The following is a 22,663-nucleotide window of genomic DNA, read 5'->3' as shown; positions in this document are numbered from 1 at the left end:
CCTGATTAATCATCACTCAATATCTACTGTTGGCCAAAGTTCTTAAATGCTTCATTAATTCAGGGAAAAAAAAATCTTGGTGACTTTGTTATTGAAAATGTCAGAAGTATTTTTCTAGACGAAGAAGTTGAGATTAAAATACTTTACTTCTGGGGTGGCTCCATAGTGTAATGGTTAGCATGTCTGCTTTACATGCAGAAGGCCCTGGGTTCGCGCCCCAGGTGGAGCCACGGTCCATATACCAGGTGCGCCGGGCCCCAGGTGCACGCCATAAGGGCACGGGAGGAGACACCCCATCTTTAGAGATCCAGTTCTTAAGGGGAAATGGCAACATCTATAGGTCAGGGGTGTAAGTGGGGCACATTAAAGATGGAGAAAAAAATGTATATATTTTATTTCCCTAAAAAGAAACAAACTAGGACAGGAATAACAAATCCCCTCTTCCATTTCCCACAAGTTTAGTTTGCCCTCCTTTCATTTAAAGGAATTTAGATCACAGAGCATTCCAGGGTACTATTTTAAACATATGCTTCTTCTATCATTATGATAACCAGTTCTCTAATTCTAGCTGTCTAGGGTGGTTTTGACATTTAAAAGTAATATAAGTGAAGTGCCTTGAAGAGTACCAAACACAGAAAGCACTCAGTAAATGGTAGTTAAAAACAAAACACAAAACAGGAACCAAAAAAGACTGTTGGCCTAGCCTACATGTAAAAAACATAAATAACTATTTATAAGAAATACCTTTAAATATACTGACATAGATAAATATGTAGATAAGCTGAAATTAAAAAGAAGGAGGAAGACATACTATGCAAGCACTAAACCTAAGGAAGCTGGTGTGACTATATTAACATCAGGCAAAGTAATTTTCAACACAAAATTATTAGGGATTAAAAGCCAGTTCTTGTGTGTGTGTGTGTGTGTGTGTGTGTGTGTGCGCGCGCGCGCGCGCTAAAAAGGTCAATTCATCAGAAAAAGCCAACAATTTTATCTTTGTACGAACCTAATAATATAGCTTTAATATATTTAAAGTAAATGTTGACAGAAATAAAAAAGACAAATCCACACTCATACCTGGAGATTTTAGCACAATTCAATTAGGTAACTGATATAATAAGGATTTTTTTTTTAACATGAGGTTACCTTTATTTATGATCATTTCTTTACAACCATTCAAACAAGGGTAACTCCCACATCTACCTTCAATGCCTGAATCTCCCTCTAGAAACTTAGATTCATATATCTAACTCTACAGAACATATCTCCTTAAAGAAACCATTAACTCCTCAAGTCAACATTTCCTCTCCCACCCCTTGAATCACCTCTCCTTTTCCTGCTAACACTGAGCTTTTGTCTGAAACTGTGGCTGCTGTGTTCCTTTAAGAAGTACTTATGTCTGGGCTTCAGTATCCAAGTGCCTAAAACAAAGCCTATGATTGTGCACCCAGCTAGAAAGATGTATAACAGGGACACAGAATGGTCTGGGTCATAGAAGGTTCTGTCACCACAGTAAGGACAGCGGTTAGCACTGAACCAGACCATGCTGGGTCACCCCAACTCCTGCAGCATCTGCCTCAGCTTGGCATGCAGCTGGGCAAGGAAACCCAGGTGGAGGTTGCCACAGACATCCTTGTAGCTCTCCAGGGGGTTACTTTATTTATTATAAAGTAACAATAATTAAGACAATGCAGAGTTGGCAAAAGGAAAGATAGACCAATCAAACAGAATGCAGAGTCCAGAATAGCTCATCTGATTTACAAAAAGATACCATAGCAATTCGATCAAGAAAGGACAGTCTTTTCCACAAACAGCACAATAAACAGGACTTGGCCATGTAACTTGCTCTGGCCAATGGAATGTTAGTACACTGATACAAGTAAATGCTTTCTTAGTGGGACCAGGCCTCTTATGCCTCTGCCTTTGCTATGAGAACAACATGGGCAGGTAGATCGTGATTCAAGACGATTGAGAGATGCAAGGTGCAGACTTTAACTCATGGACCTGCAGTCTAAATCAGAGCTCCCCTAGATGACCTGTAGACATGTGAATGAGCTCAGCTGATATCAGCAAAGCCACACCAGCTGACACATGAGAAATAAATACTTGTTATTCTATGTCATGAGATTTTTGTGACTGTTTACTGAGCAATGCTGATTGATACATTCATACAAACAAATATAAGCCTCCACCATTACCCATAAAAATAGAAAGGATAATTATTTTCATATAAGGTACTATAGTACAGCAATGAAAATGAATGAGTTACAGCTACTCATATCAACATGAGGTCTCAAACACATACTGAGCAAATAAAATAAAGAAAGAAAAGTTGTAGTAGAATGCATAAAATATAATTCCACCCATAGGAAATTAAAAAAATAAAACAAAACTGCCTTTTCCTTTCTTTACTGGACAATTCAGTCCCAAAGTCACATTAGTAGGGCAGAACATGAGAGGCACCCAGGCCAGAAGTAAGAGGGAATTGTGGTGGCCTCATACAGGGAACCGGAGTTCACTCACACAGGAAAGCTGCCCACCTGTATGGTGTCAGAGTCTGACCAACACAGGGAGGACGTCCATGTAGGGGAGGTGGGGCGGGGGGGTAGTTAGAGCATAAGCATGGTTAGCAGTGTGTCTACGTAGGGGAGCTGTCCAGTGTAGAGTGCCAGAAACCAAGTGGGGTGAGAAATAGATCCACACTGAGGGGCAGGAGGAGAGGTGGCACAGAGCAGGCTGTCTCAAGCAGCATCAAAAGAGCATTTGCATAGAGGAGCGGCCAACTGTGGTGTATTCGACCCAGAGCGGGTGACGACAGTGTCCGAGCCTGGGGAGGAGAGACGGTGTCAGAGCCCAAGAGAGCAAAGAAGCCATGGGCATGGGGTGTTGAAGTGGCCTGGGGTGATGTGTCAGAGACCCATGTGTCAGGAAGAGAAGGGAATCTATGTGAGAAATCAACGCGGAGAATTACAGCCCAAGCAGGGCGAGGGCGGCTTCCACGTCAGGGGAGGCGGGAGCAGTAGAAAAAGGAGACCGGTTACATATGGGAGAATTCATCTATAAATAAATATATTAAAAATCATCGGAGCTGAGCTTCTCTGTGGGAGGAGTCAGTTACAAGTATGGGAAGAGGAAAACTAGAATAAACCCTGTGGTGGTGGTGAATTGACATTGGAGGTACCTATGTGAACTCATGGTTTTTGAGATGCAAAGATACAGAAATACAGATGTAAACATATGTGCAGGTGTAGATGTATATCCGCATGTGCGTATATACCTGTAGCTCTGTCCTCTCAGAGTCCTGGCATCCAAATAAGCAGAAAGGACACCTCGTACCCAGATTCTGGCTTCTCAACACATTGTCCAGTAAAAAGAACTGGGGCTTCTTAGAAAAAGTAAAGAATGAACTTGAAAAAAAATTTCGTGCCAAAAAACAAAGAAATGCTCATAGAATAATGGAAATGTGTTCAAAGTTTAAAAGAGGTCCCACTGACTATATCTGGGACAATATGGGCATTAAAATAAATAATGTTGTTAGGAGATTATAACCCACTGGATAAAACAGGAAACCACAAGTAAATTGCAGATATAAATAAATGAATAAACTTGATGTCTTAGGAAGATCATGATAATTATGCAATTTCAAACTTCTTTCCCACAAAATATATACTAATTACAAAGAGAAAAAGAATAATGTCATAGTAAAGGAACTTGGCAGATACCATTTAATCAAGTGAACAAATTTAACATAGTGGGACAAAATGTAAATGATGCCACTCAATAGGATGCAATGAGATGTACAATGCATTATTTCTGTGACAGTCCCGCCAAAATTAGTGACCTAAATATAATCACAAGAAATTATCAAATTAAAAAAAAATGGCCTATAATTTTAAAAACTTTCAAGGTTATGAAAATCAAGGAAAGACTAAAGAAATATTATTTCAAACAGAGACATGACAACTAAATGTAGAGTGTAATTCTGATTGGTCTTTGGGGATAAAGGATGACATCAGATTAAACGGCAAACCTGGAATAGGGTCGGAAGAGTCGGTAGAGTGTATCGATGTTAAATTCCCATCTAAAAATGGCTGAACTGTAGTTATGTGGGATAATGTCCTTGTTTGTAGGAAACACACATTAAAGTATTTTGAGTGACAGGTCATCATACTGGCAACTTACTCTTCAGTGGTTAGGAAAAAAAGTTCTTTACACTGTTCTTGAAACTTTTCTGTATGCTTATAATCGTTTTAAAATTTAAACTAATTATTTGAAAATGAACAGAACAACTTACTGTGTTTTAAGGATACATATGTACTTGGTAAAACTCTGAATAAAAGCAGAAAATGATTAATATAAATTTAGAAAAGAGTTTATCCCTTGCAGAAAAGGAAAGGTATGTTGGTGTATGTTTTGAGCTAGGAGGTACATATGTCTATTATTTTAACTATGTCTATATATATATATTCTGTATAACTCGCCCCCTCAAATTTTAAAATACTTTTAAATAAAGAAGAAATTTATATACAGTATGTTCCTATTTTTAATTAAAATGAAAAAAATTTTAAGAAGATAAAAGACTGGAAAAATCCATTGAACTGATAATAGCAATTATCTCTGGGTGATGGAATTTAAACTGACTTCAATTTCTTTCAGTACTTTTCTGTATTTTCATACTTTTTCTATGATTAACAGAAAAAATATGCACATAATGCTAATAATCGATTTTAAAACATATTAAAGATAATTATTTTAAAATTATGTATCCAGTTAAACAGGAAAACTATTCAAATGATAAGAATGATAATTCATAAAACAGACTGGAAATACTTCATTAATGTCCAAGAATTTCAAGTCATGATATATTATGTTTAGAGAATAGTTTATTAAGATCCTTGGTTAGTTCTTAAAAATGACTCTTGACTGAACTGAAAAGAAGATATGAAATTTAAACTTAGGAAGAAATCAGGCAAATGAAATTAAAGACTCACCTATGAGAAATGTTAAATTTCTGTACAATCCTTTTCCCATTGGCTAACCAGATCTGAATGTTAGTGATGGGTTCCAGCTTGTTTAGTGGGACAGCAAACAAATTATTTTTCTTTGTAACGTCATTACTTTTTCCTTTAAAAACAATTTTTGGTGTGGCACTAAAAAAAATCCAGAAACAGAGTCAAATGCATGTTTTTTCATTAAACAGAACTTTATCATTAAATAATTATCATAAAATATTTTACATTAATATAGCTGTTAGGAAGATTTTAGTGAGTTACAACTGTTTCCTCAATGATGATATACAGATATTAATATTAGTTATGTCCATCATATATTTCTAATGAAATTATGCATATCCAAGTCATCTGTAAGCTAGCAGAGTGCTGTGTAAACATATTGTTAGTAGTATTATTTGAATAATAATACAGACTTTACCTTTATCTACTCCCCAGATTAAAATTTCTAAAAGAAATTATAAATTCTCTATAGAGATTAGTCCTTGGATTATAAAGAAAAAGAAAGGAAACAAAGGATTTCCTGATCATTCTGAAAGTCACACCGGGATATTTTTATATGTGTGGATGGATATGTATATATTTTACCAGTCTTGATAATCAATTTTGGGAATTTATAAAAATAAAAGTGATTCCATATCTAACCTCCTTGCATATTCTGTCATAGGGCATAGTTAGATATAATGAAGACTACAAAATTTGAAAATAATTAAAGACTTTGCTACTGATATTAACTTTATGAGGCATTTTTTCATTTTTATTACCTCAAAATTTAAATATTGATCACTGAACACAATGATGAAAGCATTGTTAAGTATTAAATGGAACTCTATATTTGAAAGCTAGCATATGTACATTGTACAATTATTGACAAAGCTCAAGTGGTGGATATAAGGAAGAAAAAATGATTCGTCCATCCAATTTTGCTTAATGTACTCAATAAGCCAGGCCCTTTTGATCTGATATGATAAAAACAGCCCCCATGATTTTTGAGCGTAGTGCAAGCATATGTTAATTTACACTAAGATAAATATGACTTAGAAGTCCTCATAAAAGTTAATATGAAAAACCTTGATTTTTTAGTGTAGTGCAAGCATATGTTAATTTACACTAAAATAAATATGACTTAGGAGTCCTCATAAAAGTTAATATGAAAAACCTCGTTTCCAGTGTGAGAAATGATAAGCTCTATGTATGTCGTCTACATGGTAATATAATGATGGTGGAATATTAGTCAAGCCTCTGCTTATGGAAAGCACAGAGCATGAGCCTACTCACCTTCCCAGTCTATGACCTTGTCCTGAGAAGGGCTGGAACACAGGCTTCGTTGACACACAGACTTCATTTTTCTTATCTTCAACTTTAACATCCACCTCCTCTTTATCAAAAGTTCCCTCCAATTCTAAAGGTAATTCCCTTCGAAAGTAAAGAAACAAAGTGATAACGCTCCTGAAATATTTTTTCTTTCTTCGAAAAACATACTCTCTATGCAAAAAGAATTGAAAAATATCTAGAAATAAGGAGTGTAACATTTTTACAATAAAAAAGTGAATGCATTTAAAATAATATAAATAGTATGAATATCAAAAACCAAGAACAATATAGTCACTTTTAAAATGACAAATTAATTAACAGCTTGAGTTATTTGGCAGTACCGATAATACTACTAGAGTCATTGGATATTTGATGACGATACACTGCTAAATTTAAACAATTTGATCATTTTTATAGGTATCTGAATAGGATTAAAAAATGTACTAGAAAAATCAAGCTCTCATTTCAATTTTTAAATGAAAATATAGATTTACTCTGAACATGATAAGTAAAATGTGAAACACGTTAGAATTTTTAAAAAGATTTTCACATTTTATCCTCCTAATAGAGAGGATAAAGTGACATAGGACTTGGACTCAGTCTGGGGCTTTGTCTAGTACAACGCAAATGCCTCTCTTTTGTTTTACTCACAAACATAGTCTAATCTCAAGAACAGGACCTGGTGCACAGAACTTGGCAGATGTCGACTGAATCTTATGATCTAGTAGAGGCAGGGTCTTGTCTAATGAGCACTTGAAAATTTACAATGTTACAGAATATACCTGATATACAAGCAAAGAACTTACATGGGGAAATTTTTAACAAACTACTAATTTTAACAAACTTTCAGAAAAATAGTTGATTTTTTTCTGATAATAGAAATAATGCAAATTTGTTAGTATATACTTGTGATTTGTATACTTTTCTGTATGTCGTACATCAAATTTTTAAATTTAAGATACATGCTTGTTTTAAAAAAAATAAGGCATAAAAATATAAACACATATCAACTTAGAAAGGGATGGTTCTTATAATACCACTCTGATGGTGCGTCTCCTAGATTTTCTCTATACATATAGTAAAACTTCATTTAATCCTTTATTTATTTTTGTCCCAGATGGTATTAATTTACACATACTACTCTGTATTCTGCAAACTGCTTTTTTAAAAGCAATATACCACAAAAAGTATTTTCATGTTAGTATACAGATATGTCATTCATTTTTACCAAATGCCCACTGTTACTTTGTTATAATGTAGATCAAATGGTATTAACATATCCTTTCCATCTTTTCTTACTGCTTTGTAAGATTTGTGTATATATCCATTTAAATGACATATATGTAACAAGTATTCCCAGTTTGGCATTTGTCTTTTGACTGTATATAGTGTCTCTTGGTATATATATAGTTTTTAATATTTACATAATAAAATTTATCCATCTTATATTGCTTCTGGGATTCGTGCCAACTACAGCTATATGCGACAACATCAATGACTATCCCAAAGAAGTAAGCTGAGTAGACGCAAAAAATAAATGCATTTCATTTACATAATGTTCAAAAAAACAGATAAAATGAAATTACAGTGTTTAGGGATCCATGCTACACAGGTAAAAGTATAAAAAAACGCAAAAAATAAATTACTATTAAAGTAAGGATAGCATTTGTGAAATTCCTACCAATGTGTTTGACTTTAATCTTATCATGAAGACAAAATCAGATAAATCTGAATTGAGGGGCATTCTATATAATTCAGGTCCATGACCTTCAATGTTAAGGTCATAAAAAGAAATCAAAGTCTACTGCAATCCTACTTTGAACAAGCCCGATTCTGTCTGATCTTGGAAACTAAGCAGGGTCGGGCCTGGTTAGTTCTTAGATGGGAGACCACCTAGGAAGACCAGGTGCTGTAGGCGTTAAAAAAATTAAAAAAAATAGGGGATTGTAAGCAGACAAGGTCCTTGCAATCTGTGAGGTCAATCAAGGGTTGCCTCGCCTTAAAAAAAAAAGAAATCAAAGAAAACTGAGGAACTGCTCCATTGTGAAGGAGACTAAAGAGATATGACATGTAAATGTACTGTGTGATTCTGAATTGGATGCTTTGCTATAAAGAATAATATTAAGACAAAGAGTGAAACTTAAATAGAGTCTGAGGATCAAATGGTCGTAATATATCAATAGATGATTGCATGTGGTTATATAGGAAAATGTTCTTGCTTATAGAGGCATCACTTTAGCGACTTATTTACAAAATGGTTTTAGGAAAAAAGTTCTTTGTACTACATTTGCAACTTCTGTATAAGTTTGAAAAGGATTCAAAATTAATTATATTATATTATAAAGCCATTTGAAATCTGAGTATACATACATATACAGACATATATATGTGTGCATATACACTGAAAATTGGCTACTATTAACCCTTCTAAAATACAGACTGACCAAAAAAAGTGCTTTGCACCATAAATTGATGTCATGCCTAAAAACGTGCACTGAAGAGATAGTGCCACGGGATAGAAATTTAATATTGCACCTCTTTTTTGGAAAGCAGAAGCATGAATATGAACATCAATAGCTAAAAGAATGTTCATGCCTTTTATTCAATAATTTTCTTTCCGGCAATCTATCCTGAAAGAGTAATCAGAGATATTGGTCAAAATTTAAATACAATTATAAGAAAACATAAGAGTAAATCTTCAAGACCTTAGATTAAGTTATGGTTTCTTAGATATGATACCAGAAGCAAAAGTAATGAAAGAAAAAAAACAGATAAATCAGACTCCAACAAAATTTAAAACTTTTGTGCTTCAAAGGACATCATCAAGAAAATGAAAAGACGACACAAAGAATGGGAGAAAATATTTTAAAATCATATATCTGATACGGGACTTGAATCGAGAATATATAAAAAACTCGCCCAACTCAACAAAAAAGCAAATAACCCAATTTTAAAAGCAGGCAAAGGAAAAAGAAAAACAGAGAATGGATTTAAACAGATATTTCTTGAAAGAAGACATACACGTGGCCAATAAGTACAAGAAAGATGCTCAACATCACTGGTCATTAAGGAAAAGCAAATCAAAACCACAATGAGATACCACTTCATACCCACTAGGATAGCTATAATTAAAAAAAAAAAGATACTAACAAGTTTTGGCGAGAATATGAAAAAATTGGAACTCTCATACACTGTTGGCGGGAATATAAAATGGTGTAGTCACTTTGGAATACAGTTTGGCAGTTCTTCATAAAGTTAAACTAAATTTAACATCAATTTTACTCTTAGACCTGAGAGAATTGAAAACACATGTCTACACAAAAACTTGCACATGAATGTTCATAGCAGCATTATTCATAATAGCTAAAACACGGAAATGACTCGAGTGTCTATTTACTAATAAATGGATAAACTAAATGTGATATAACCACACAATGCAACACTACTTGGCAATAAATAGGCAAATCCATACAGACAGAAAGTAGATTAGTGTTTGTGTAGAACTGTGGAGGGGAAAATAATGAATGACAATTAGCATGGGGTTTCTTTTTGGGGTGATAAAAATATTCTGGAATTAATAGCGCTGATGATTGTACACTGTGAATATACTAAAAAAATGGAATTGTATACTTTAAAGGGATGAATTTTATGGTAGACTAATTATATCTCAATAAAACTGTTATTAAAAAAATATAGTTACAGATAATTTTTCAGGGGCAAAATTAAGAAATAATTTGCCAACAACTTAGTGTATAAATAAAAATATGTGTCATCATTGTGAAAAAACATTATGCATGTATATTCACATACTTTAATAGAAATTCAAAATCATTTTTCAAAAAAATATATATGCATATCATATATGAGTCCATGCACAGAAAATGCCAGAATGAAATTCAACGAAAACGTTAATAGCAGTTACTTCTGGGTGATGAAATTATAGGTAATTTTCATGTTCTTAATACTTAAAAAATTTTCTAGATCAAACATATATAACACTTAGAATCATAAATACATAATAAACATTACAGGCAATAGAAATCACAATTTGAATACTATAAAGATATTTAAACATTAAAATATAAATATTAAATAACAACTAGGATGTGGAATTAATACTTGGCAAAGCAAATTAGTTTAAGTCTGATTTTGATTGATTACAATTCAAATTCCTACACTTTTTTCAAAATTATAGCTGTGGCTCTCTTGAGAAAACTCATCCTATAAAACTCTAAATTTACAAAAGAAAAAGTATCTGTGAATGTGTAGGGATGCGTAAACATTAAAAAGGATTCTTCCAAAGGCAACATTCCTAAAATAACCTTCTATTTACAAAGATCGCTTACCCTTTTTTGATGGAGTTCAGAAACTGCCGACTTGCACCATCAGAATAACTTCTGAAATCATCATTGACTGTGAATCCATTTTTCCATAATTTTATACTTATATCTACCTGCAAAGAGGTAACAAACAAAATGGATCGTGTTAATAAAAAGTACGATACTTCTGTATGTGGTAGAAATGCTTTATGTGTACTTCACATCTTGTCAAACAGAATATTAGTAAGATGTGTATCGAAGGGTTGGGATTTAATAAAATTTATAAGTTTTACTGTTTCATCAAGAACATTCTTAAGTGAAACTAGCGTTTATTTTCTCCGTGCAAGTAAAGAATACAGTAATGACCAGTACAGTTTGGTGCCATTGCCTTGATTCCTCCTAAGGTGTCAGCAGCTTTACGACCCACCACTGCTTTTGCAGTATTGGTGCAAAGTCAACATAGTGACAAGGTAAATAATATCTTGCTATCATTGTGAAAAAGTTTTGACCTCACGGACCCTCTAAAAGGTCCATATTTGGAGAAAGACTGGAAGAGACAAAAGTTATGGACATCTACCTGTTTCTTCTGTTCAGTGGGAGACAAGCATCTGGCACCAATCTTCTGAGCTTCTTCAAAAAGGCTGTCGACAAAATATTCACACGTTGTTTGCTGATTATCACTAAGAGGTTGGTTGTCAGATCCTGTTTCACAAACCCTACACAACAACAACAACAAAAAAGAAAAATAAGCTAACTACTAACTACTAATTCTCTAAAAATTGACATAAATTGTTCTAGTTAAGGGATCCTAAACTGAGAAGCTACCTCCATGTCCACAGTTCAGACCCTCTTCTAAGTTAAGATCATAGAGATGTGACCTTGGGGAGTCCATTAATCCTTTTGGTCCAGAGCAGCATTTTCTCAAGTTCAGTCTATTGGCATTTGGGTAGGGATAATTCTTCGTTGTGTGGGCTGCCCCATGAGTTGTAGGATGTTTAGCAGCATCGTGGCCTTTACCCATTAGATGTTAGTAGCATGCCTACTCCTCCATCCCCCAAAGTGTTATAACCACCAAAAACATCTCTAATCATTTTGTCCTCTGGGCAGGGTAAAATCTCACCAGGCTGAAAACCACTGATTCAGAGTAAAAAGATGTTTTTTTCTTTGAAAAGGGCTCAAAATGGCTTTAAAAGGGGTTATGATGTACTTTTTGGTAATAGAAAGCACTCTTAAAACTAAAGGCGATAATCCATCAGGAACAGTCCTAATCATGATTTTGCAACTTTGCACACTTCAGAATGAGATTTCCCACTGAGCACTTTCATATGTAGTGGTTTAATACTCTACTGTTTTTTTTCCTATTTTTTAAATTAAGGTATAATTGACACATAACATTATAATAGTTTCAAGTATACAACGTAATAATCTGTTATTTGTATATATTGTGAAATGATCACCACAATAAATCTAGTTATCATCCATCACCATACGTTACAAATTTTTTTTTGTTATGCATCCCCATGATTTATTATTTATTTTATACCTAGAAGTTTGTACCTTTTGACTCCCTTCACCCATTTTGCTTACTACCATCTACTGGTTTTTCTTCTGTATTTATATTAAATAAGAAATATTACCTAAGATTCGTTTGATAGAAAACATGTTTTTCTGGTTGATCTTTTTTGAAGTCGTATAGAAAATTCATAAATGTACTGAGATATAACTTTTCAGTTTCTACAAATAATAATCAACACTTTATAGCTCTTATACTCTGCCAGGAACTATAAAGGAGATACTCTCATCTACATTTTATAGACAAGAAAAATGAATCACAGAGTGGTTAAGTTACATGTCTGATACACAGCTAATAAGAGGCAGAGATGGAATTTAAGTCCTGTTAATCTGTCTTCCAAGTCTATGCTCCTAACCATGATAAGCTATAAAGCCTATCTTAATAGCTAACCTTTATTGAGCATTTATTAATACATCCTTACATGTGTTAACTCATTCAATCCTCACAATGATCCAAAAGGCACATATTGCTTTTATCACCATTTATTGGATATAAAAAAGGCTTAAGCAATTTGCTCAAGATCGTGAAGCTTTTGAGAGGTAGAGCTGGAAACTGAATCTAGGCTATCAAAGTCTGTGCTCCTAGTCACTACGCTAGATCGTCTCTCAAAATAGCCATTATTATATGGTTATTAAATTGCTGACACTTGGGGCAATGTTGTAACTTAGGTGCGTTCTTTTTACTCTTCTAGATAATTCTCTATCTACCCTTAACATACTCCATATTACCATCAAGTATTAATGACGCCTTTTCGAAGGCGATGACCTGATACTTCTTACACAAAAAAGAATCACACCCTAAGATGATTTCTCACAAAACTAGTGATTTCCCCCCTTCTTTAACAGTACTTCTGTGTAGCAGTCGAGGATACTGACTGAAGCTCAGGCTTTGGTGTTTGTTTAGGTACCTGCGCTAGGTCATACTGACTTGGGGCAAGAAACTTAGCCTCTGTGTGATTTGGCTTCCTCACGTGTAAAATGCAGAAACCACCACCTACCTCACACGGTTGTTATGAAGATTAAATGCAAATACAGATGCAGGCCTGTACCTGGTATATAGTGTGGACCAGTATGCACAAGGGTCGCACAGTAGGTGCTCGCATATTATATGATACCATTAAAACCACTTATGTGTTCCAGTTTTTAATTGTTTCTTCTATTCAGAAAGCAGTTTATACTTAATTACTAGTTACTAAGTGCAAAGCCAATAACACTGAGCATCCAGAATAGCTGAAGTTTTATTCCTTTATCTTATCTATTTGGTAGGTAAATTCTACTAAGCTTCATTGTGTTAATTCAAGTCATTCAAACATTCATTCAGTTCCCACTATATGCTAGGTAGTAGGAAGATACAAAGATGAGTAAGAAATAGTCCAGGTTTTTAAGAAGTTCAGAGTACAGTGTGTGGAGATGCACAATAGCTCTATGACCACAAATTTGATAATTCAGATGAAATGGACCAATTCCTTAAAAGGCACAATTTACTAAAACTCATGTAAGGTGGAATAGATAATATGGATAGGTCTATATGTATTAAAGAAATTGAATCAATATAATGCAAAATATATATTACTGTTAAATTGTACACCTGAAACTTACTGGATTTCATTAACCAATGTCACCATTATAAAAATTAAAAAAAAAAGAAAAGAAAAGAAATTGAATCAACAGATTGTAAGTATGAAAGAAATACTGGTCTGTCTCCTCAAATGCACTGAATGAAAGAAATTTATCTCAAGCACTTAAAATAAAGAACATAATACAAAATAAATTACTTCACGTCAGATAAGTGAGAATAAAGTATTCTATATTGATAAGAACCATACACTTTGCATCTACCATTTACTGAGTGCCTGCTATGTGCTAATACTATGCTACATGCTTTATGTTGGCTATCTAATTTCCCCCCAAATCTTTCAGGTACTGAGGTATTCCCCCAGTTTATAGATGGGATACTGAAGCTCAAAGAATCTAAGTTGCTCAAAGGCTAGAGAGGTAGCATAAAACAGAGATGGGATTCAAATCTAGGTTTATCTGACACCAAGCCATTATGTTTCCACTCTGACTCTAACACAAGAGGCTAACAAAGTGGTTATTTGAATTCTCACTTATATGAAGTAAATAGTCACTTGAATTTCTTGCTGATACGACAGAAGTAATATGTGATCAGAGAAAATTTTAACAATTTTTTAAATTAATAACCAAGATTTAGTAACTTCACTAAAATTTATTCAATGCAGCTATGATAAAAAATTACTTTTAAATGTGTTACTATTAGGTATTTAACTGAGATAACCATAATTAAAACGTACTATACCAGTCAGTGAAATGCCGTAAAAATAGAGGACACTAACAAGGCATCAATAACAAAGAAAATTCATAGTCGGAATTAACTTACCATTCTTCTTTTATACTTTCAAGATTATCGACTTCTTTCATTCTCTTTTGCCTTACTGTAAAAGAAAAAAGAAACAAAAGCTAAAGTTCTCAATTTAGTATTTTAAATAAATTCATTCCTATGTATGCATTAATATTCTTTAACATAAGTTATTATGTAGCCCTAAAGTAACACTAAAAGGGTCTTAAGAACGAGAGACCAAACTCAAAGCTGTCACTAGGAGATACAATAAAATTACTATGTTTTAAAGTTACCTGAAATAATTCCTATATGGTTTTGCAACCTACTTGATAGTCAATTCAGTTAATTTGTTTCTTAAGTGTGTAAAATATTTATATGGTTACAAAGTTGACCTAAAAAACAAGACATATTCAGAGAAATCCAGTTTCCATCCTTGCTCTTTCTACCCTGTCCTCCTCCTCCTCCCAGCTGATAAGTAACCTTACTTTTTCATTTTTTCTAATGTAAACAAATATATATATATTCATGTTCATTTCTTTTTTAAATAAATAGTATAGTATACATATTTTTTGTCCATCTTGCTTTTTCCCCTTAACAATATATCCTACTGATCACTCCCCAGCTATAAAAATGATTTTTTACTGCTGCATCCCACTGTGTGAATTTACCACAGTTTATTCAACAAGTCCCTTATTGATGGACATTTTTAAATTTTTTTGGCAAGATTTTGCTATTACAATGAATGTTGTAAATAGCACTTTCTGTATTTTTGATAAAGTATCAATGGGACAGAATTTTAGATGCGAGATTTCTGGATATATATGACAACAAAAAAACAAAACTGGACAGTCATCAAAGTGGTAAAAACAGATTCTGTTCAGGAACTACTACAATTAGTGTGGAACTGGGCTTAATTCTGAATATAACATGAACAAAGAGCAGGGGAGGGTGTCAGTGGATGAAAAATTACTAGTGATGAACATGAGAAGTAGATTCATCATGTTAAGATAAAGATAAATTTGTAAAAAAACAAAAAACAAAAAACAAAACAACTAAAAGACCTTCATAAGGAATTCGGTTGACTCAAGACTTGAAGGCAATGTGGGTACAGCAATTTTAGTCATACCTGGATGTGCTATGTGAAGTCAGACAGACAATAGTTATGAATTGCCTAGTGCACAATTGAAGTTATTATCACTTGTCAAAATTCAAGTTAGGGAAAAATTAAGCCTGTTTTATCTAATCTGGAATGTCTGGTTTTTAACTAGGGAAAACACAACCAAACTGATTATAAAGAAAAAAGAAATCAATTCCAGACATTCCAGATTAAATAAGCTTTAAAAAAGTACTAGGGTGCAGTGTTTTAATAAACCTATATGTTAGTTTTAATTCATGACTAGACTTTTTAAAAGTCACCCTGAACCCAGATTACAACTTCTTTCTATATGTGCTTAAAACCATATACTTAAGAAAATATTAGGTCATGACAAATCTGCTTATGATATCAAGGTCCCAGAGACTACAGATTTAAAACGAAAGGAAAACTCTTTACCCAAAAGAATAAGTGATCAAGCTAGATTTCCACAAAGCATTAAAAATATATCAATTCTCAGACTATATCAAATAAGAATATGCTTTTTAAATTCTCTCTGGAGAGAGTAGGTATACAAAAAGCAAACCCAGTACCACTGTTTAAAAATGTTAAGATTTAAGCATTTTAAATAGAAGGCAGACCTGCTCAGTACCAGCTACTGAAGAGCCACTGAAGAGCCATCAGAGCCATCCTAGAGCAATGAGAACCAGAAAGTGGCTCTACAAGTAGTCTACAGGTCCCACTTAAAAGTCTTCAAAGGATGCGGAAGTGACTTTGAATCTGGGTAACTGCAGATCCAGTGATGGCCTTTGACCGGATAAAATCAGTCTGAATGATCTTGGGTCCTGATTTCCCTTGCAGTCTCCTGCTGCTGATAGAACTGGGCTCACGACCAGAGTCAATGTGCCTGGACCACTAACTCTCTTAGCCTCTGTTTTGCTAGGAATTAAAGTAGAATAGTGGAGTCTGCTCTGGAAAATATCCTATCATTGAAAATTGTTTTCAATACCTCTATTGTTTTCATTACGAATTGAATACAAACTGATAGTGAATTTATTCCTTAGCCTTTTCATGAGAAAATTATGAGCAATTCTGAAAGACAAGGGGAAATTGAAAGGAAGAAAAATGAAAGAAATGCAAAGGAACAGAGGTGTCAGTACCAAACAAAGTGGGGGATAGACAGCAACTTTGACAGCATTCCCAATAACTTCAGACTCTACCTTTAAGCTAGACAGTATGGTAAGAGTCACTAAAGCCACACCATCCAAGAGGATGGCATCCAACAATCTAGGCAAATTAGACGTTGCTTTTGTCTCAAGTGGGTATTTTCTATTTCTAAAGTCTTCTTAATCTTTCCTGTACTGCTTTTCAAAATTATTCCTTAGACTTAAAAATGAAAACAGACCACTATTTCATTCAAAGAATCTTAGTCAATATTTATTAAATGAATGACACTGGATTAGGCATTAGATTTACACCGTAACAAATCAGGTAAGTGGGAAGATTTTTTATAATATCAAAATCTTATAACATAATCTTAAATGAATTACATAATCAAACATATGCTTTAAAAATGTAGCCATTAAAAATGATTGTAAAATATAAGATACAACACTGTCAATGTTCTTTTTTTCCCCCAATGTTCTTTTGAGTTTGAAAGTGCTTATTACATTTATTAGATAAATATAATATACTATTTCTTGACCAAGGATGAACCTGAAGTCCAAAGGGAAAAATAATAGTGTATATTTTTACTGGGAAAAAATGAGCTAAAGCCTTTAAAAAGATGTGAGAAGGTGAAGGGGATTAGCGTAAGAGAGCTAAGCCCCTTATCCATCTTCATAGCAATACAAAAGGCAATATGCAAAATTAATAATTCAAAATATACATGTTGCTTAAAAATATGGCTGTAACTAACCGAAAACGCAGCTACGAGTTGAAAGTAGTTGTCTCTAGGGTAAGAGATTTGGGAGGATTTTTTAGTTTTAAGTTTTCTAACACGATTTGCCTTTTAAATTATGTGTATAGGGTATTTTGATAAAAAAAAATTTAAAAACCAGGAAACAAATTAAAAATATATTCAGAGAACCAGAATTTCATGTTCACTAATGTTTTCTCCTAAGACTTTGTCCTTTGGATCTCATATTTCTAAAATGAATGGCTTCCCTTTAAAAATTGCTTGCCTTTAAAACATACATAGAAGATTAGAGAAAAATACAGACACTCATCCCATCCATTCAGATTTCAGAAAAGTTTACATTTTGATTTACTTCTTTGTTTATTTAAGAAATAAAGCACTATAGATACAATTGAACACTTTAATATTTTAACCCGCTTCCCATTAAGAAAAAAATAGTGCAGCCCACTGCCAGTGTGTTAATTTTACATAAACATACTTATTGAGCATGAAGCAAATCTGAGTGGTTTTCAATGTGAAAATAAAATATAAAAACTGTTCTTGGAGATATTTCTAAACAGAACTTGTCTCTAATCCTAATGTAACAGAAATGTATACATAAACCGGATTCATTAAATGAATCTTCATCTAACAACTGCTTGAAAACGATGTTAACATCATGCGTAGGAATTCTGTGTTTTTTAGGATTTGACACTTTTAGCAATCAAGAATTACTGTATCTCGTAAATGGAAGTACCACTACTAAAAACAGAACGCTATAAATAGAATGACATCATTTGTTTCCAAAGACTATTGATATACTAGAGCAATGTGAAAATAATAATGAAAGCAAACTATTTTGTGGCAAACTTTGGGGGTAAGGTTAAGACTGTAATCCGCCAGTTATCTTAGGGAAACTCTGCAGCCACAAGCTCTGCAGGCGAGTATTCTTGGGGCAAACAAGAAATGGGTTAAAATATTTTAAAAATATTTATTAAATGGTATGTCTTCAATATGTGCATCTTATTGCATATTAATTATACCTAAATAAAGTTTGAAAATTCTATATTCAGCACCTACTGTATACCAGGCATGATTCTAGGTGTTTGGGTTACATACTGAACAAAATAGACAAAGATCCCAGCCCTTGTGGACATTACATTTTGGTGGTGCTGTTTGCTTTTTCACTTAACAGTTTTCCAACATTATTTTCAACTGCTCAAAAATAATTCCTTAGTTTAGATATGATCCTTATTGTATCATAAACATAACACATTCATTCTACTTCTTGGCTCACAGTGTCAGCATGCTTCTAGGCATTCAAATCCTTTCAAGTCCCAACTCAAGATCCACTTCTACGATAAAGGTGAAATACTACACCCTTATTAATATTCCTCTCCTAAGGCGTTTAGATTTTTAGCATTTAAATCATATTGTCTGATTTTGTTTACTATTGCTTCTTTTGTGTCTTTTAGCTCTCTCTACTTGATCCAAGATCCTCGAGAACTGATATCATGACTTATACATTTCCTGTTTCCTCCACACATAGCAGGTGCAAAGAGCAGCCACCCTTAAAGCATTTCACTGTTTCCCACTAATTTACTATTCTCTAGCAAATTACTAATATTTTTCATCACTTCATAATTATAGGCTACCGATAAAGTTTTACTTGTTTTAAGATAGCAGAAGAGAACGAAAGACAGACCTGGGATTCTGGGATACGGACTATATCATTTTTGAGCCTCGTACACGTTATTTAAGTTTTTTAAGTCTGAGTGGCCTAACCTGTAACCTGGAGACAATGATCCTCCTCAGAAGGTTGTTTTCAGGACTAAAGGAGATATTGAGAATACAATAACGTCCTGCTCCTTTCTCTTTTCCCACGCTTCTGTCATAACCTCTGTTACAAAGGTTTGTAAGAAACACCTCCAGACTTAGTCTGAAAAGTTAATTTTGACATGGCTATGAAATTTTACTTTTGATTTCACTAATTAAAGCTTTAAAAACATTTCTATACTTACTGAACCTCCCACCACTGGTTTAGAATCTATAATAGAAGGGTCAACAGGGCAGGCACAATCTCTATTACCAGCGAGTTTAAGGACCAACAGGGAAAAAATATACTGAATTACTAATTGCAAATATGGCCTAGAATTAGGACGTAAAAATTGATTCTAGCATGGATATAAAGTCACCGTTATTTTAGGTATTTCCTATCCTAACTTACTAATATGTAAATGAACCATGAAAAGTTTATTTATATCAATTGAGTGAGCTTTCACAATTATCACAGTCATGTGACATGACTGTGTGTCATATGTTCTGTACAGCAGAGAATAAAAAAAGCCATCTGACAAATATGTTACCAGCAAGAAGTGGGCCCTAGAATGGACAGATGAACAATTTCTTCATTTTGCTTCAGTTTAGTTCCAATTACTATCACTACCATCTTATATTTGTATTGTATTTCACAGTTTACCAAACACTTTCCCAAATATTACCCTACTTACTCTCAACAACTGCAGCGATAAAATCAGTCAGAAGACAGTGTAAATTGAGCTTTTGGAACATATCCACTAAAAGGAAAATTTAGTCAAAATAGATTTAGACTGGAAGCATTTGGGATCTTGCTCCCCGGCAATTGTCTGGTTTGGGCTCAAATAAACGCATAAAAATAAAAAAAGATAGATTCAGACTACTAAGAAATGTAGTCTTTTTAATGTATACTTTAGAATTTGAATAGAAAAATGTGCAAATTACCAATTTTCCTTATTTTTATAAACATATATTACAGGCTACATTTTTTTTAAAGATAGAGATTTGTATCAAGATATTCTACTTCTGAGTACACTAACGTTATGTAGAAGTTTCTTCTGAAGGGTAAAGCCCTTCCTGGCATTAAACATAAGGGAAAAGAAACCTATGGATCACATTTCCATGTGCAGTTCCTTTCACTTAGATCTTCCGTGGAATAGAATTAGGCCTCCAAGTGCCAACTATGGTAGCGTCAAACCCTTTAAAATACAGTTTGTTTGTATATTTTATGGATTCTAGTTTACTGTTAATAAAAATGAAAATTTTGGAAAATTTCAGCTTACTGTAATAATCACTGTAATGAAGAGAATACATTTGTGTCTTCTAGAAAAAAAAACCAAAACTGTTAATGAGTGAGTTTTATGCCTCCGGGAACCAAAGTGATAGTGACAAATAATTTAGATGAGAAATCCTAGGGGAAAGCGGAAACTTCCACAGGCTGTCAAGGTCATTGAAGCAGCCATCCTTAGACACCAAGACATTCTCATTCCAGGGTTCCATACTGAAATGGTATCTACCTTGCAAAACCCATCTCAGTGCAGTCTCCTTTAGAAAATCTCCACGATTCCTCCAAAAGATATAAATATAGATTTACTAACAGCGAGGAGAGATCAGTTTTCGTAGCCTGAGCATTTGCCCTATTTTCACAGCCAGAACTATCATCTCTAGGTGGTTACCTCATATCCATTTGTGTCCCCATCCAATCTGGTTTCTACACAGAAGTCAGGGTGATCTTTTTAATTAAGGTACAAATTTGATTGTGGAACTTCCCTGATTAAAACCCTGCAAAGACCTCCCATTGCTCTTTGAGTAAGGTCCAAATCCTTTGAATAGTTTTACAGGGGCGTTCACTGTACTGTTCTCTCATGACATTAGAGTGGTTTGAAAATTTCTCTATAAAAGTTTTTTTAAAAAAAGAAAAAGAACAAAAATTGGTCGCAAACCCTTAACATTGTTTAAAAGGGCCCCACATCATCTATCTGGCCCTAACCACAGCCCCCTTTTGCTTTCTACACTCAATGCAAGTACTTTGACATCTCGGTTCCCAAAATCTTCCCCAGCTTCCGTGGAACCTACTTCCTTTGCCTGACCTTTCTTCTCTCCTTCCGGTGTCACCTCCACCTATTCCTACTTACTATACTATCCCAGCTTGAAGATGACTTTCCCAGGAAAACCTTAACTGATTTCCCCAGCTGGGATATGTGTTCCTCCTTCCCTAACCCCTTATATGTTCTCACAACACTCTGCATTCTTCCTTTTTAGCTTCTATGTAGGTTTATTGGCATTTACTCGTGTGATGATTTAATATGTTTCCCCAAATGACGAGGTAAAGTCCTTAAAGGCAAAATCCATAATGGTCACCATCATATCGTTAGCACTCAACACACAGCAGGTTACTAAAACGTTTTTGAATGATAAATTATTAATTAACATTAAATATTAAGTAAGTGGATGCATGTAAACTATTTATCACAGGGTAGTGCTAGGAGTCAGTGCTCAATAAGTAGTAGTTTCTGTTAAGACTGTATCCTGCCTTGTATCATTATTTGTGTGCTTAATCACTTCCTCCGTCCTGCACACAATTCTCATTTTTGGATTCCACCAGTGCCTAGCGCTAACTTTAGTGTTTTACATAGGTGCTCAATAGTCACTGAATTGCCTTTTAAATACTTTCAACATATTTTGATAGAAAACATAACTTTTAAAGAGTTCTTCCCATTAAAACTATATTCTAAAAACTTAAGAACACTCCAAAAAACACACTTAAGCGGTGACTCTGAAATAAGGAAGCTGCTTTTCACGTCACTTGCATGCCATACTTTCCACACAAACAGTACAGACTGTCAGTTTCCTATCTTTATTTTCAATGATCTCAAATTACGCACGAAGGTTACCCAACACCGAACACCACAGTAACGTCCATTATTGCGGCGAGTAAGTAAAAACTGCGAGTAAAAAGAACGGACACGTAGAAACAGGAATTAAATATGAAAACAGCGAACATCAGACATGCAAAATAAAGTGAGCTGTGGGAGACTGGTAATGACGTTAAACCAAGAAATGTCTCCCCCCAAACAGACATCCTTTCTATTTCTGTTAAGTGCTTTGGCAGCGATCGCCTTTGGAAATCGGGACATTTTGACAGGACATGTCTCCAAGTTTCTGAGCGACTTCGGAACGAGAAAACCAACCGATGTGCTTTCTCGAAGTTCGCACTCGGGAAGCCAGCAGCCGGCAGGCGGAGGACGGCGGCTCACCTGGGCTGGGCAGGAGCCTCGCCCCGCC

General features: G+C 34.2%; 1 protein-coding gene and 1 pseudogene across 2 annotated transcripts in view; one reads left to right on the top strand and one right to left on the bottom strand.

Moving 5' to 3' along the window:
- The window catches only part of UBXN2A (UBX domain protein 2A), a 29,108-nt gene that overhangs the window by 5,285 nt on the left and 1,160 nt on the right, over positions 1–22,663 (bottom strand). Inside the window, exons 1-6 of one of the 2 annotated variants that reach the window (XM_006910269.3) lie at positions 22,636–22,657; positions 14,613–14,667; positions 11,220–11,358; positions 10,670–10,776; positions 6,288–6,425; positions 4,992–5,150 (exon numbers count right to left, since the gene is read on the bottom strand). In XM_006910269.3, coding sequence (XP_006910331.1) covers positions 4,992–5,150; positions 6,288–6,425; positions 10,670–10,776; positions 11,220–11,358; positions 14,613–14,653 — 584 coding nt within the window. In that variant the 5' untranslated portion in view covers positions 14,654–14,667; positions 22,636–22,657. Of the gene's footprint in view, positions 1–4,991; positions 5,151–6,287; positions 6,426–10,669; positions 10,777–11,219; positions 11,359–14,612; positions 14,668–22,635; positions 22,658–22,663 lie in introns of those variants that run through there. The other variant, XM_025045735.1, reaches the window with a different exon arrangement.
- On the top strand, positions 8,123–8,241 carry LOC112478610 (annotated as a pseudogene).

Source organism: Pteropus alecto, unplaced genomic scaffold (assembly GCF_000325575.1).
Source record: "Pteropus alecto unplaced genomic scaffold, ASM32557v1 scaffold61, whole genome shotgun sequence".
Classification (NCBI taxonomy): Eukaryota; Metazoa; Chordata; class Mammalia; order Chiroptera; family Pteropodidae; genus Pteropus; species Pteropus alecto.
Note: the sequence above shows the minus strand (reverse complement) of the source record. Positions and strands in the feature narration are given on the sequence as shown.